Below are 15,360 nucleotides of genomic sequence, written 5' to 3'. Positions count from 1 at the left end.
AACTTTGTGCACAGGCTTTTTCTAAAGAAAGCCATTAATCTAATTCTTCCATATACTACAAAGTGCGAGAAGTCTGGAATGCCAATGTTAAAAAAGAGAAACCAAACATTGACAGGCAACCAGAGAAACTCAGACTAGTCTGGCATCCTGCTGCTCCTAACCCAGAAAACAAGGCAGGCACATCCCAAAGCAACATGCATTATGGTGCATACATGCACATTGGAGGGGAAGGGGGGATCTCTTTAGAGTACTGAAGGATCTTCACAGGACCCCATCATCTAGGGGGGCTTGTAGGAACCTGTAAATCAGAGATGGGCAATTATTTCGGGCGGAGGGCTGCTTACTGAGTTTTGGCAAGCCATCGAGGGCTGAATGACAGGCAGCCAGGGGCAGATAAATATTAATTTTCTAAATTTTTTAGGGGCCCCGTGGGCTGGACAGAATGGCCTGGCTGGTCACATCCAACCCGCGGGCTGCGTTTTGCCCACCCCTGCTGTAAACAGTCCTCATAAGTATTTGTACATCTATTTAAGTTGAAATTGACAGCTTTCAAAACCCCAAAGTTCATTCATTCAGGTTTCCCATGAACTTCTTGAAAGAAGAAGCATCCTCAAAAGCTGAATTCCACATCTCTTATCTAGACTGCACCTTTCATCAAGGTCCCTTTATGAATCAGTAACCGAAGCCCAAGGAAGGAGACTGCGTACATAGCAACTTCTGAAAATAAACTCCACGCTCAAATCCCAGGATGCATGCTTGGCACTTTCAGCATGTTAAATCTGTACGATCATCACTAGGTCAAGCAGCCTCATCCATTACACGGAGATTTGAGGATGGCAACAAAACATTCCAGAATGACGGTTGTGTTTGTTTTTAATTATGCACTATGCCAATCCTGTGGTGAAAAGCTTTTTCCACATTAGTTTTAGCATGTGTAGGCCCATCCCTTCATTCACATACAAAAGACAGTTATCTTGGAAAGCTTGTAATTAAAATAAAAAACCCCATTCATTTTCATGGTGGTTTTATACTTCTTAGAAGTTGTTCTAATATGCATACTCCTAATGCATAGGCTTTTTGAACTTTCTGCCTATGCTAATCCTCAATGAAGCACTAGTTCATGAGGTTATTTTTACCAACCCAGTGTTACATTTTTATAGTTATTAGTGATGATCTCAGTGCATTAGAACCTCTGTGAAAAGCCTTGTGAGTGTTACAAGCCATCCAACATCTCATCTCCATTTTTTTCAACACAATCTCTAGCTACTTTCTTTATGAATACTGCTCATCAAAGAACTGAACACTAAGCTTGGAGTTTATCATAGGAATTTTTGGCTATTCATGTTATAGCACAGACTGTTAAAGCTGATATAGGTTCTATTAGCAAAACAGGTCAACACACATTTCACCCCTAAACTTTCAACAGGTTTCCACAGCTGTGGCTTCAGCCACACTACAGCATAACTGTGGACTAGCCATTCATTGAAGATATCGGGAAGTAACAGGTACTACTGAGACTTCTGAGTCAACATTTCTGGATCTTCAGTCAACAGTGCTTTCAACATGCAGGAAAGTTACTGGAAACCAGGTATCCAGCCTTTATCATTACTGTGCACAACACGACAACCTATGTCCACGCAGGGTTTGACAGGTACTTCTATTAGCAAAACAGGAGCTTTCTGAAGAATCTAAGCTTTCATTTGACAACATACCTTATACATGGAAAGTTGCCTATCTAAACGTGAACAGAGTACAGATACAATAATGGTTTCAACAGACAATGTGACTTGCTCCTTAGAACTTTTCTGTTGCAGCAACTGAATTAAGTGATTTGATTCTTGTCAGTTTTCACTGAGAAAACCAAAGACCAAAAATGCATCAGTTGCTTCAGAAAACAACAAAAACTGCAGACTGCTGTAGTCACTACAGAGAACTAAATAGAGGAGGCTGGAGAAGGAAGGAATCATGCAGAGATGCATGCTGCCTATCATAATTTCTTCTCCAACATACTGACTTACGATATTCTTGCCCACATTCCTACTTAAAAGGCTAGATGTGTGCACAGAGGCTGGAATGGGAAAACAAGTGTTCTCTCATGCATCTTCAATCAACTGGGTAGGGTTGGCTTCAAAATTTCAGACAACCAGCTATCTGGAAGCTGACATATGAGAGATTGTCCCAACAGAAGTCACCCTAATAGGAAACCCCTATAAATGGGGGTAGAGAGGATGTTTGATTCTCATCTGGGCATTACTGTGCTCAATTAGGCCCCATCTCTGGTTTCAGTCTAGTTAAACAGTTAGACCTCTGCTATTAAGTGTCTGGCAAAATTGTCAAGCTCTACTTGTGGACATGAGGACTAGTTAAGCAGATAGGTATAAAGACTGAAGGTAAAATCACGGTCTAACTATACCAAACATATCTAGGAAAGAAAATAGGGTGGATAGTATTCCAGAAACACGAGAACATAAACCTAGTCAAGCTGGTCAAACAGCGATTATTTACATTTTCATCAGTCCTTTTCTGTGGTATTCAGCTAGCTCCACAGAAGCACAAGTAGCATTCAGAGAACTGGTTTTTGGCGAATGATAGTATGAGATAAACCAGACAACTTTCTTTTCTACTAATCAACCAATGGAGCATCAAGCTGTACCTTTAACAGTTTTATGACATTTCTATTTGATGGACAACACAATCAAGTACAGCATACAACTTACTTAAACTTCAGGTGCATGACTTGGAAAAGTAGATTTATGAAGGGTGATGGCAAAACTGTGTTTCACCTTGACTAGAAGAAAGTTCTCCCTTAAAAGTGTTAAGTAAATTTCTTATGCGATGTAGCTATTTAACGTAAAATGCAAGGAACACAAGAGACTGGGAGGAAAGGGGGGGCAGAAGAAACTTCCTGGGTCAGCATATCATCTGCTACCACCGATAGCTACAGTATATAACTGCTTTCATAAAAAGAAATCATGCTTCATCTTATTGTTGTGGGGGGTGGGGAAGAGAGAGGGGCAACCTAAGACTGCACAAATATCATGTGTGAGAACTTAATCAAAAAACACATTCAGCGCTTTGTACAAACAGTATCAGTTCTCATACTTCAGGCACAAGCTAACTTTTGTCTTGCAGCATTGATAAAAGCTTCCCATATAAAAGTACAGCTATTCCATAAACACACTTTGACAGTTCCTTGCACTTCCTTTCAAGCATCAGGTATTGGCTATTGTCAGATAGAATAACAGACAAAAAATGAATTATGGATCTCCAAGCCAGTCACTCCCATAGCCACTGCTTTCACTTCTAGGAGATAATGCTCCCTATCAGTCTTTAGGAACAGAGGTGGTCTTTGCCTAGTAGTAACTAGCAAGGATCTCAGAACCTTTTCTAGATGCTGGAAATGTGTAAGTGGGTCATTCCAAGTCTCCTGAATTTTTAAGTTTTCTGTGTAACTGTACAAGCGAGGGAGGGGAATCTCTACCCCGTGTAATCCCTACAGTCTCCTGACAGCTAGGAGAATGGGAAGGTGGCCTCCACTATGCTACCCTTCCCTCATCTCTTCTATATGTGGTGGTCCCTCAAAGTGCTCCAGTGCTTTCTGCTTCTCAAATTTCCTAGACCAGGGCTGTCCAACTGACAGCCCATGAGAGACTAACATATGATAGGGATAGACACGGCTGGCTGGGAGCCAGAGACCACTCCAGCTGCATCAGCACGCAGTGTCTTGGGGCTCCCGCTCCCCCCCCATCCCCTCTCCGCCCCCCATTTCTGCTGCCTGATCCAGCCCCATGGAGCAGTGCAGTATGGTGTGCACCCACTGTGCTAGGGGACCTGGCATTCTGGAGTGCCTATGCAGTGAGGTGCCACAGGGGAGCCTGTAGGGAGCTGAAGGTGAGGCAGGGTTCTGTGCTGCACAGAAGCAAAGTGGGGGAACACCTACATGCACACAGTGCAGCAGGGTAGGAAACATTCCTTAAGTATGCAACATGCACCCTGGGGGGTTCATGGCCACCACTACAGTGGCCTGCAGCGTACAAGACCCCCAGCCACTTAAATGTTGGAAGACAACTGCAAAGTAAAACTAACGAATTTCTTTACAGTTTCACAAATGACCGCTGGGCACTGAATGGCAATGGCAGTAACAGGTCTGAATGTCATTCTGCAGGTGCCTGGCAAAGTTCTAAGGAAGATCAGAAGAGTCACTGGAGATGCCTACAGACTTTAAAACACAAAACTGCATGGGCTTCACATTTGGAAAAGTGTCTTTACAACTAGGAGAATAAAATAAAAATAAAAACAAAATTTTAAAAAGGTTTTAATTCTGGAAAAAAAGTTAATTCATTCCACATGTCATTTGCTAGAAAAGTTCTCAGATCCTGCTTCCCATTACATATAAAAAGTGAAAAATAAAGTCCAAACTGAAGTTGGTATTTCTGGCTAAACACACACAACACTTTTGAGGTGGTTCTAATTGAACCTAGTCAAAACCTGAGATAAATGAAGTGCTGGCACAGCCCTTTACAACATACCTTGTCCCTGGAATGAATGACAACTAACTTAAATTAGTGCAACTGCCCCAGAAAAGTGTTCTCAGAAACTTCACAGGTAGTTGAAGTAGAACAGACATGTACTAGGATCCCAAACTAAACGGCTTTATCTCAAGAGAAGTCCCATGTTGTTTTTACTCCCAGACTTCCATCAGGTAGAAGTTTGGCAGAAATTTTTCACGCCAGCTATTCACGCGTGCTGCCCAAGACCAGAGGTGCACCAATACATCAATCCATGTCATATTAGCACCAATAAAAGGAGAATTGACATTATTTGAAATCAGCTTTTTTTGGCTGATGTGCTGATAATGTAGCCAATAAATGCCACATGAATGCGCACAGCCACAGCATGCACACGGCCAGCCCAGCAGCTTGGAATACAGTGTCCAGCTGGTAAGTCTGTTGTGGGGAAGGAGTGGAGGGAAGGGAAGGGAAGCAGTGTGTGGGGGGGGGGGGGGGGGGGGGAGGGTGCAAATCAAGAGCCCCTCCCCATGGTGAGAGGGGGAATGGGGGATAAGGGAGTGGGGCAGGGGCTGGGGCAGGTGCTGCCCAGCTGTGGCGGGACAGGGCACGGGACAGAGTCAGGAGCTGCTCATCTGGGGGGCAAGAGGAGGGAGGGAGGGGACAACTCCTGCCACTGCGCACACCCTGGGGAGAAGCATGGGGGACACATGCCCCCCCCCCCCCCCGAATGTGCACGTGGGGTGAGGGTCAGCTGTCACTGAGGGCTGGGCTCTTCCTGGCGGATGGAGCTGGGCTGGGGCTGCACTCAGGGTGGGCAGCAGTGGTGCTAGGAGGGGAGTTTCAGGGTGGGCTACAGCCACTCCAGAATTCGCCATAGCCCCCACACAACCCCCAATCCCAGTTCTGCCACCACCTGCCCCAAGCACAGCCCTGGCCCAACCCTCCTGCCAGGAAGAGCCCAGTGCTGCCCCCAACCCACAGAGGCAGCCCGCCCGCACCCTGCACACAGGGCTGCACGCAGCAGTGGGAGCCACCCCCCAGCCCTCCCCATGCCTCCTGGACAAGCTGCTTGTGGCTCCGTCCCACCCCAGCTGGGCAGCACCTACCTTTGCCCCAGCCAGACTCCCTCCCTCACTGTGGGGGCCTCAATCTACACCCCCCCACACACACCCCTTTCCCCCAACAGACTTACCAACCAGACACTGCTATTCAAGCTGCCAGGCTGTATATCGGCTATCGGATCGGTACCAGATGATATGGCTCATTAATAATCAACCATTGGTATTGACCCAAAAATTCTTAATCGGTGCACCTCTACGTAGGACAGGGGTGCTCAACCTTTGGCCCATGTATCATTGGCATCCAGCCCATGTGGCTCCCCACAGGTTGGGAAATTTGGTGGCAGGACAGCAGTGACAGCTAATAGTACCACCTCTCCGTGCTGCCAAACTCTGGCTTGGCCATGCCCCCTTCCACCACATGGCTGAATTAGGGCCAGGCTGCCCCCTCCTCTCTTCCTCATGGCTGCAAGGAGCCCTGCCATGTTTGCCCTGGCCCACTGGGCAAAAAGTCTGAACAACACTAGCTTAAGATACTGCATCACTTTACATTATATGTAAAATACTTTCATCACAACCCCAGCAAATAGTTCTAGGTTCAGTATGATAAACTAATTAGGGTTTACATGGACAAGTTTTGTTGACTTTAACACACAAGATGTTTTACAAACACAGGCTCAAACATACAACTCCCACTGCATTCACAGCATGCTTATTTTTAAATCAGTTTGGCCCTTAACTCAGGCTCATATAGTGCACATGACACTTCTCAGGAAGATGGTCACTGCCAGCTGGAGGGTCAGAATTGCCACATGTAATTTAAAAGGTCATTTTAAAATACAATTTCACAGTTATATATAGCAAAGAAGATGTCTCATCTGCTAAGTAAATGTATATTAATTATTTTTAGAAAAAACTCATGGAAAGCAAGACTAATACACTATAACCTTTCAATTGGAAAACTGCAACACTACATTTTGTTTGAAAGCAATAAAATGTCTGATGCCAGCATGTGCCAAATTAAACTAACCCAAGGTTATATGAAAAGTTACATGCTACCCAGAGCATACAGAAGTCAAGGTTAAGCAAGAACCAAATCTTTCAAGATTCATTAATTCAGCACAGTCAAATAAGACAAACTTCTGCTTGTATCAAAAAAAAAGTGTTAGCTCATTAAGAAAAAAAAAAATTTGCTTAAAAGCTATATGGTTTGATGAGGAAGTAAACATTTCCTACCCACCCTCTTGCAACAAAACAAACATATTCTATTATGTCCCTTAACTCTTTACATAGAATACTCACAAGTGCAAGAAATATATGCATAAATGGTCTGCATCTATCATTTACCTATACTGTCTGTCCATGAGCTCTAAATCGCTTGTACTGACACACCCAGAAGCACACATCCTTAGAGCTATTACAGAAATATTCAGACATACACTTTATTTGCTGTGTCTTTTGTCACTATGCCAGCTATTCTTCAAGACCTTCAACTTGTTTTGGCTTTCAGGGAAGGTTTTTCACCAGCCAAAGCATCCTTTCCCAAATCAGGTGAAAACACATATTGTTCGTTTTCACATAATATCAAAATACCACCATTCAGATTTTCAAATACTCAAGGTTAGAAGCATTTTCATTTGTTATGCATGCCACGTGCAATATATTCAGCACATTTTTCCATAGTAAAGAAGTTCAGCTGCTAATATTGTGTTCTATATGCTCACAATACATGCAACAATATCTGGCCTGTTTGCTTCTTGCACATGCAAGAATTAAATCATAAGTTAACACTCTAGAGGTCTACGCTCTAAGTCTAGCTATTCTCTACTGTATTATCCAGTTTTGTCAGTCACTAGTCTACACTCCCATACACATACAAAGTTATATTTGGGTGCTATTCTGATCACTGGCCTTTAATGTAACAGGTTTGAGTTTTCATAAAATAAATGATAAATTGATTAACACTGTAAAATTGTTGTACGCTTTACAGCAAGCTTCCTCAGACGTCTGAATTGCAAGTGTCAGCAAGAAGCTACAATAATTTTCTCAAGAACTGGCCAGCCACTCACTTTTGGACTACAAGACTTGAAAAGAACAAGAGTTCTTCTAAGTTCTTCAATTACTTGCAAACTACCTGCTGTTAGTATCCACATTTTTAGTACCCATTTTCCCCCAGTGAGTTGTATCAGAGATCGCTGCAAGGTTTACAATTTTTTGGCCACCATCTTGTCAGAAAAAGTCTGACCCATTAGAGCAGGAATGGACAGAATACAGCCCACAGCCATCTCCATTTCCCAGCAGCCCCTGCAGCAGCAGCTCCTTCTGGCTGTCACTGCCAAATTCAGCCTTTCCCAGCCACCCTGAGCTGTCTATCTGGCTCCCACGGCTGGGGGCGGAACCCATGCAGGCAGGATGCGTGGCCGGGCAGCCAGGATGGGGCCACAGCTGGGAGCGAGACTAGCAGGTGGGGCAAGGGAGTACCCGGTATTGGGGCAGTGACAGCACGAGGCTGGGACAAAGCTGCAATCCACTGCCCACATGCCCCTACAACGAGCATGGGTTCTGGAGACAAGGGCGTGCAGGGAATGGATCGTGACTCTGCCCCGGTACCATGCTGTCACCACCCCAAGAACCTGGCCTCAGCCCCAGAGCAGCTCCACGCCCATCCATGCACCCTGCCTACATGGCTCCTAGCCAGTCTCCATGAAGACCTTGGAATCATGGGGCCATGACAACACAGGGCCGAGGCAGAGCCCCAGTTCTGTGGCCCCTCCACGGAGACCAGCCAGGAGCCACGTAGGCATGGGCTGCTGGGAAATGGAGTAAGCCGTGGGCCAGACCTGACATTTTGGCCACCCCTGCATTATAGGTTTCACTACCTGTCAACTCATGTTTACCCAAGTGCAACAACCAACAGACCTGTCACAATACCCGAGAAACTTCACAGTTTGCAAAGCACAGAGAAGGAGACTGGCTAGTTAGGTGTCACTGCACATTGTTTTTATATGCTCATGAGGAAGCACAAGTGCAGACCCTGAACAAGTTGCTAGGGGTCCTGAGTATTCCCATTCATAACGCTAACCACACTAAATGATGGCTTGCTGGCTCAAAGCACTGGATTACTATTTTTTCCTGCTATTGTAGTTAACCATGTCAGCATTTTCTTTATAAAACCACAATTCCAAGGCTTTAAATCACTGAACTGTAAACATTTAGTGATATTTAGTCTACAAAGATTTCAGGTCAACCTAAAAATCATGAACTCTTTAGTACCTTTCATAAGTAATCAGATTTCACCGGCCAAATACACAAAAGCAAACAATCCGATTTCAGATGCTTCGTTAAGTTCCTGCGTAGTTATTTTAAGCGTAAAAACCTGCCTTACTTTCGCATCGCATCAGAAATCTGACACTGTACACGGGATTGCCGATTCTGAACTGAGGCTTGATCCTGTATTTCAAAGGTTTTGCCGTTTTAAGGCTAGCCTCTAAGATGACTTTTGCACAGCGTGTAGCACGTTTGGATTCGTATTAATAGAATCCATGTTGCTTATCTTAGACCTCCAAGGGTTGCCAAGAGAAGTTTGGGAAGTGTCAGAGCAACTCCCACCGAGCAGAGAGGAGGCGGCAAACAAGGGCCCATTTTGACCTTGCAAAAGTGGCAAACCTGGAGGAAGCTTCCCAATCACAGCAGCGATCTCAGGAGATCACAAACCACACCCAAGCACCAGTCCCGGCCCAACGTTTTAGTTGAGCTCCTCGCTCTGCCGAATGACTTTCAGACACTGACTTGTGCTGCTTTTCACAACGCAAGTTATCACGCGACACAAGGACAGGCTCTTGCTTTAAAGCTGGCCAGAGGATGCACGAAACCGGACTCGGCCCCGCTACCTGGCTGACCGTCTCGGCGGCGGGCCCGGGCCCGCGCCCACCCAGCGAGCAGGAGGCGAGGGGAGGCGGCGGTACCTGGTGCAGCGCCGTCAGCCCGTCCACGTTGGCCGTGTTGACGCGGGCGCCGCGACCCAGCAGGCGCTTCACCTCGTCCGTGTCGCCGCTGGAGCAGGCGGCCAGGAACACGGCGCCCTCCTCGAAGCGGACGCGGGTCCCCCCGGCGCGGTGCCGGCCGCGCCCGCCCCCCGGCGCCGCCGGCTCCAGCTCCGTGAGGGAGCCCTTCCAGCGCCGCAGCTGCTCGGCCCGCCGCAGCCGCGCCGACTCGGCCCGCTTCACGCCCAGGTGCTCCGGCTCCGACATCGCCGCGCCGCGCGGGAGACCAGGCGCCGCGACCGCCTCAGCCCGGAGGAGAGCGCGGCACCCCAGCCGCCGCCGCCATCTTGGCTCCGCCCAGGCCCCGCGCGCAGGCGCCACCGCCGCGCAGCCTCATGGGACACGGAGTTCTCCCGGCGCCCCGCGGACTACAACTCCCAACAGCCCCGGCGCCGCCACTTCCTTACCTGAGGACCCCCCCACCTCCATGGCGGCGCTCCCAGAATCCCGCGCGGCAGGGAGCGCTCCTCGCCCCCGCCCACAGGGCTCAGTCTGAATGAAACGCGTCATCGCCGCAGCGTCAAGCTGCGCGTGCGCAAAGCCAGCGAACCCCGCGCTCCAGCACCACGTGGTTTGTGCAACCCAAGGCGTCCTTGATTCTGCAATTCCCATGTGGACCGAGTAGTAACGTGCTTCTTTCGTTTGACGTTTTCTTTAAAAATAAATAAATAAATAAATAAAATAAATAAATAAATGGAATAAACAAGCAAACAACCTCCCCGAGATTTACGTGAAGGGATTAGAAGGCTGCTCATCTGGTCCTCAAGGCTTCGCTTGCACACGGGTATAACTGAACAGGCCAAAGCGGGGCAGGGCCGAGGCGTTCTCAAGTCGGGAAGTGTCAAACCAAAGGTGCTTTTGGGTCTCGCACCAGCCAGTAGTCCTGTAGACTTGACTTATCTTCTGCACAATGCATGTGCACAGGCAAACTTTTCACTCCTACTCAGGAATCTGCATCCAGACACAGTTTTAAAGTATTAACTATATTCATTATGAGGATGGTACTTAAAATGGCCTTTCTTCATCAATGTCATAGGTGTTTTAGGGTCAGAAAGGACCTTGGTAGATCATCAAGTCCAACCGCTTGCCCTGGGCAGGAAAAAGCACCGGGGTGAGGTGACCCTGGGCAGGTGCTGGCACCCGGGGCAGGATGGGCACAGGCCCGCCAAGCGCCATGGTTGTTCTGCCTGCCTCAGTATACTGCCCGTCAGGTCTTTTTTGTCTCTTCCTTTATCTGAGCAGCTGGACTGTTTGATAGGAGGCAGAACTTTGTTCTTTGAATCCTTCATGCTTCTGAAGTCCGTCTGAATTCAGCTGCTCCCTTGATCGCAACACACCTGGTTGTTGTGGAGGTGTGCTGGGAGTCAGGAACAGGGAAGGAACAAGCAGCAGAGGACAGTCAAAGTAACCAAGTTACTGTTTTCAGGAACAATAGGAAGGAGAGAAACGAACAAAACTACAATGTATTGTGCTGTATTGCATTTAAAAAAAGATTAAAGCAGAAATGTTTCAAAACAGGATATTTTTAGTTTTCTAGTCACCAGCACTACATTATATTTTAGTTTGTGTGTTTGTTACACCCTTTGTCTCTTGTTTGAGCTCCCTCTGGTGGCTAATTGACACATAACCACCTTTTAGTAGGAGTGGAGTGATGTTTGTTTTGTAGTCTTAATGGTCCAGGAAATACGAGAAGCAAGGATGGGGGGGGTGTTTTTTGGCGATACATTTCAGGGTTGGAAGACATGCCAGGCAACCTAAGGTGTCCTTCCTCAGGGCAGTGCCCAAAAAGCTTGTCTAACATGTCTCCAATAAAAGACATCCCCCCAAAACCCTCATTTCTTACATATTTCCTAGACCACTGCTGCTACAATGCTCCAACCCAATCTAGAAAAGTGCTTAAGCACATGCTTAATTTGTTGGGGGAGGGGGTAGGCAGGCCCATGGACTACTACAGTCTATTCTGTGTGATCAAGCCCTTGCTGAACTGTGGTTAAGAGTACAAGTGTCAATAAACATTATACTGCGATTCTCAGCCAGGGTGCCCTGAGACCCTTTGAAGGGATTCTTGGAAAGAGGCAAGCTAGGTGTGATGCCATAAGGAGATAAAGGCAAGCTCAGGCTTCAGGTGTGGGGAGATAAGCAGATAAGGGCAGATTCAGACTCTCCCTACCTAGCTGCTCCCAGGTCCCTACTTCCTTCCTTCCCCTGCAATGAATACAGGACTTTTTTGAACTGGGGTGCTACTCAGTTTACAAAAGTTATCCAGGGATGCCTCCAGTCTAAAAAAGTTGAGAACCACCACTGCATTATAGTTTACAGGATCAGGACCTAAACTGCATAGCTTTGGCCTCTATGTTGTCAAATCAATTTGTTTCAGTGTCAGTGGCACCTTGCTGATACACCTCAGTTTGTTTTCTTGTATCTGTTTGCAAAGCACTTGTGGTTCTTTGTTGTTAGCAGTTTCATAAGTGACTTTGGTTCTCCATATCAGCCCCATCCCTTAAGGGTAAAAATAGGCATAGCCTTCTGGAGTAACCGCACAATAGCGAAGTGGGGAGGCTGCCTGGCCACCAGCTCTCTCCCCAATCTTATGAACATAAGACTGGAAGTGGCTTCCTGGGCCATTGATTCCAGTCCCCTGTGTCTGCAAGCAACCATGTAGCTACAAAGCCCTAAAAAATGTCCATACCAGTTGGTCATGTACACCACTGTCACAAAGCACCCTGTGAAAACAAAACCATCCTACAAAGTGCCACAGGTAGAGGTGCCCTGCCACTGCAATGGCAGACAATTTGTTAGGTCAATATATGATTAGATGAGGCTAGGTGTAAGATCATGCCCCATACTACTGAGGAAAGCAAAACACTGCAGTTTTTTTCCCCCCAATCTGACCTGATAGAAATATTTTTTTTTTTTTTTTTTTCCCTAACCTCAAATCTGTGTGGTGTAACCCTTAGTGGAAAAAGCAATCCTTCCTTTCAGATACTTTTAAGTATTGGCAAGAACATCAGTGCACTCCAGCCAAAACTCTGACCACTATTAATGGCCAATGTCCAGTGCTTTTGGGAAGTGGGGGAAAACAGATGCTAGTAAATCATTCATGAAGTGGAAAAAAAGATTAGCAGATCCAAATCATGGGATTACCAGTCATCTCCCACACAGCGTTAGTTACCTTTCAACCCTACCGGGGTAATAACAAAATACCAACTTAACGTGCCACATATGCTGATTATTGAGCCAAGAACATTATTGGCCTATCATACCATCCCCAGTCAAGTTTCCCCAGGAATGCCAAGGAGATGGTGCAGACATACCATCTGTTACTGCTCCTTCCTGCAAATACAAAACATAGGAAGCCTCAGAATTTATAACACTTCACCAATGTGACAATGATCTAGAAAGTGGTCAAAGGGCATTTCAAGAAACAGGAGAAATGGCAAAAAACTACCAGTGCACTATGACCATGGAAAGCAGTTCTGCTTGGGTGAAGTGATGAAGTGGCTATGAGCAGCACAGAGTTCTTTGGGTGAATCCGATATCTCTGCATTCCAAGAAGTTGACCCGGGGTTTGAGTCCCAGACAGTGTAGCAACATGCCTTTTTTCTTTGCTCAGGAGCAATTTCATCTGAGACCAACAAATCTCAGAGTAGCAGGTTATGACAAGCACAAGAAGTTCTGCTTCTGTGCCATGGAGTAGCGTGTTGTTGTTGTAGTTGTTCTTGCCATTGGGAATGAGTTTATCCTTAATTGTGCTGTTATAAAATAAATAAATAAATAAATAAATAAATAATTTAAAAAAAAAGAGTCACACTGGGCGCATCTACATGTGCAATCAATGTGACTGAATATACTCTGGCTCAATTTGAGCAGTAAACTAATCCTGACATCATCATCTACACATGCATTTAAGTGCAATAACTTACTGAGGTATAGGATAGGACCCATGTCTGACAGGACTATCCTACACCAAAGTAAATTAATCTACTTTGCACTAATTGTGGCACATGAGTAGACATGCCCACTGTTAAAGAAATCAGTACATAAATATACCAGGGTGAGGTGGGAGTGTGACTCTGGTGGGACTCAACTCCACAAATTTTGAATGCAGTCATACTGACAGCAGCTTAGTACAGTACCCATTCAGCTACAGAGCAATAGAGCATGAGCTGATCCTTATGGTCTTAAGTCAGAGTAAAACCTCAGGCAGACACTGACCTGGTGCTAGAAGGGTAGAAATGGAGGTGTAGGAAATAATTTGATTTTGCTATAAGGGGTGTTAGAAGGTGACTGGGGTGATGTCATACTGTGTTGCCTGGCAGATGCTCTAGCTTGGGAGGCCAATGACCCAGTTCATCCTGATGAGCCACTTTTCCTGGTCAGATAGCATCTCCTCTGATACACCATTGCCTCCCCCTGGGCATCTGAGGTAGAAAACTTGTGAAGCAACAAGGCATTACACAGGAACTGAATTAACTCCATGTGCAGTATTTCAAGTCAGCTCAGCAAACTGCAGTGAAGCATTTCTGCAGAATCCCTACACTCAGAAGGGAGGACATACGGGCCAGGGACAGTGAGGACTAGGGATTAAACAAGGGGCCAGGGAGAAGTCTCCAAGGAGTTCTGTTCTCAGCATGTGCTGGGTGCAGTTTGCTGCACTGTCTGCCTGCTTCACCTTGTCTGTTTTGGTAACATAGGAAGCTGTTTGGGGCAGGACAGGTTGTCACTACAGCTGCATGCAACACTCAGCACCATGAGATTACAATCCTGGCTGGGGCTCTAGGGGGTGTGGTACTACACAACCCAAGCCCTGGGGGGTTCTGTCACAGGCAGGGGCCTACAGGAGGGCTGTGATCTCCTCAAGGCCCCCTTCCCATGCCAAGTTGAAGCAAGGGCACCCTCAGTTTCTCACCCGCCACGTCTTTGATATTGAAATACATTAGGAAGGCTGCCTCTTCCGCCCTCTTGGTCACATCTTGCTGTAGTCTTCGCCCTGTGGACTCCTGGACCCCTCATGGGTCCCGCTCTACAAATGGGTGCTTCCAGGGCACCCTAGCTTTAGGGGCTATGCATGGCTCCTACCACCCCAATACTACACCCCACGCCTCACAGATGAAATAGATGTTGTTCTGTTCAGGTGTACAATCTCTCTGGCACTCAGGCCCTCTGAAGCCCTGTCTCTCTCCACATCTCCTCTCTGGGGCCTTCTCCACAATGTGGTTCTTCCTCAATATGGCCACCCCCTCCTCTGGGGCTCACCGCCACACTGCTACCCCCTCCTCTGGGGCTCACCACCACCCCCTCCTCTGGGGCTGGGGTCTATACACCCTGAATGCTGCGCCATCACTGGCACTGGGGTCCTCACACTCCGCTGTGAGTCCCCTATGAGGCCTCCCCCAAACCACCAGTGATAAACAACAACACAAAACACAAGCCCCTAGGCTATAACATAACTTAAAGCCACCCAGCTAAAACCACATAGCTCAAACATCCCAGGGCTACCATCCTTTACCCGGCTTAGGCTGTACCTGCAGTCAGGCTTCTACTCACAGCTTTGCTCAGGAAACTCCTTCCTCTCTGGCTGCTAACAGAGAGCTACCAGTGCAGCCTGGGCCCCTGGGCTTTATAAGGGCCAGGCCCTGCCCCTTACAGTCAGCTGACTTCCTCTGGTTGCCCTGGCAACCCACAGCTGGGCTCCTTATTCACTGCTAGGGCTCTTTCCCTAGCAGTTTCTCCTCTTTAGGAGCAGGG

General features: G+C 47.0%; 1 protein-coding gene across 5 annotated transcripts in view; it reads right to left on the bottom strand.

The window, feature by feature from the left end:
• PPP1R12B (protein phosphatase 1 regulatory subunit 12B) overlaps positions 1 to 10,014 on the bottom strand; it is a 181,880-nt gene extending 171,866 nt beyond the window's left edge. For 2 of the 5 annotated variants that reach the window (XM_059717218.1, XM_059717219.1), the window contains exon 1: positions 9,535 to 10,014. In XM_059717218.1, the coding sequence (XP_059573201.1) occupies positions 9,535 to 9,819 (285 nt within the window). In that variant the 5' untranslated portion in view covers positions 9,820 to 10,014. The remainder of the gene's footprint in view (positions 1 to 9,534) is intronic. The other 3 variants (XM_019492481.2, XM_059717220.1, XM_019492480.2) reach the window with 3 other exon arrangements.
• Between the last annotated feature and the right edge of the window lie 5,346 nt (positions 10,015 to 15,360).

This window comes from Alligator mississippiensis, chromosome 14, assembly GCF_030867095.1.
Source record: "Alligator mississippiensis isolate rAllMis1 chromosome 14, rAllMis1, whole genome shotgun sequence".
NCBI lineage: Eukaryota > Metazoa > Chordata > Crocodylia > Alligatoridae > Alligator > Alligator mississippiensis.
This window is presented reverse-complemented; position numbering and strand designations above follow the sequence as displayed.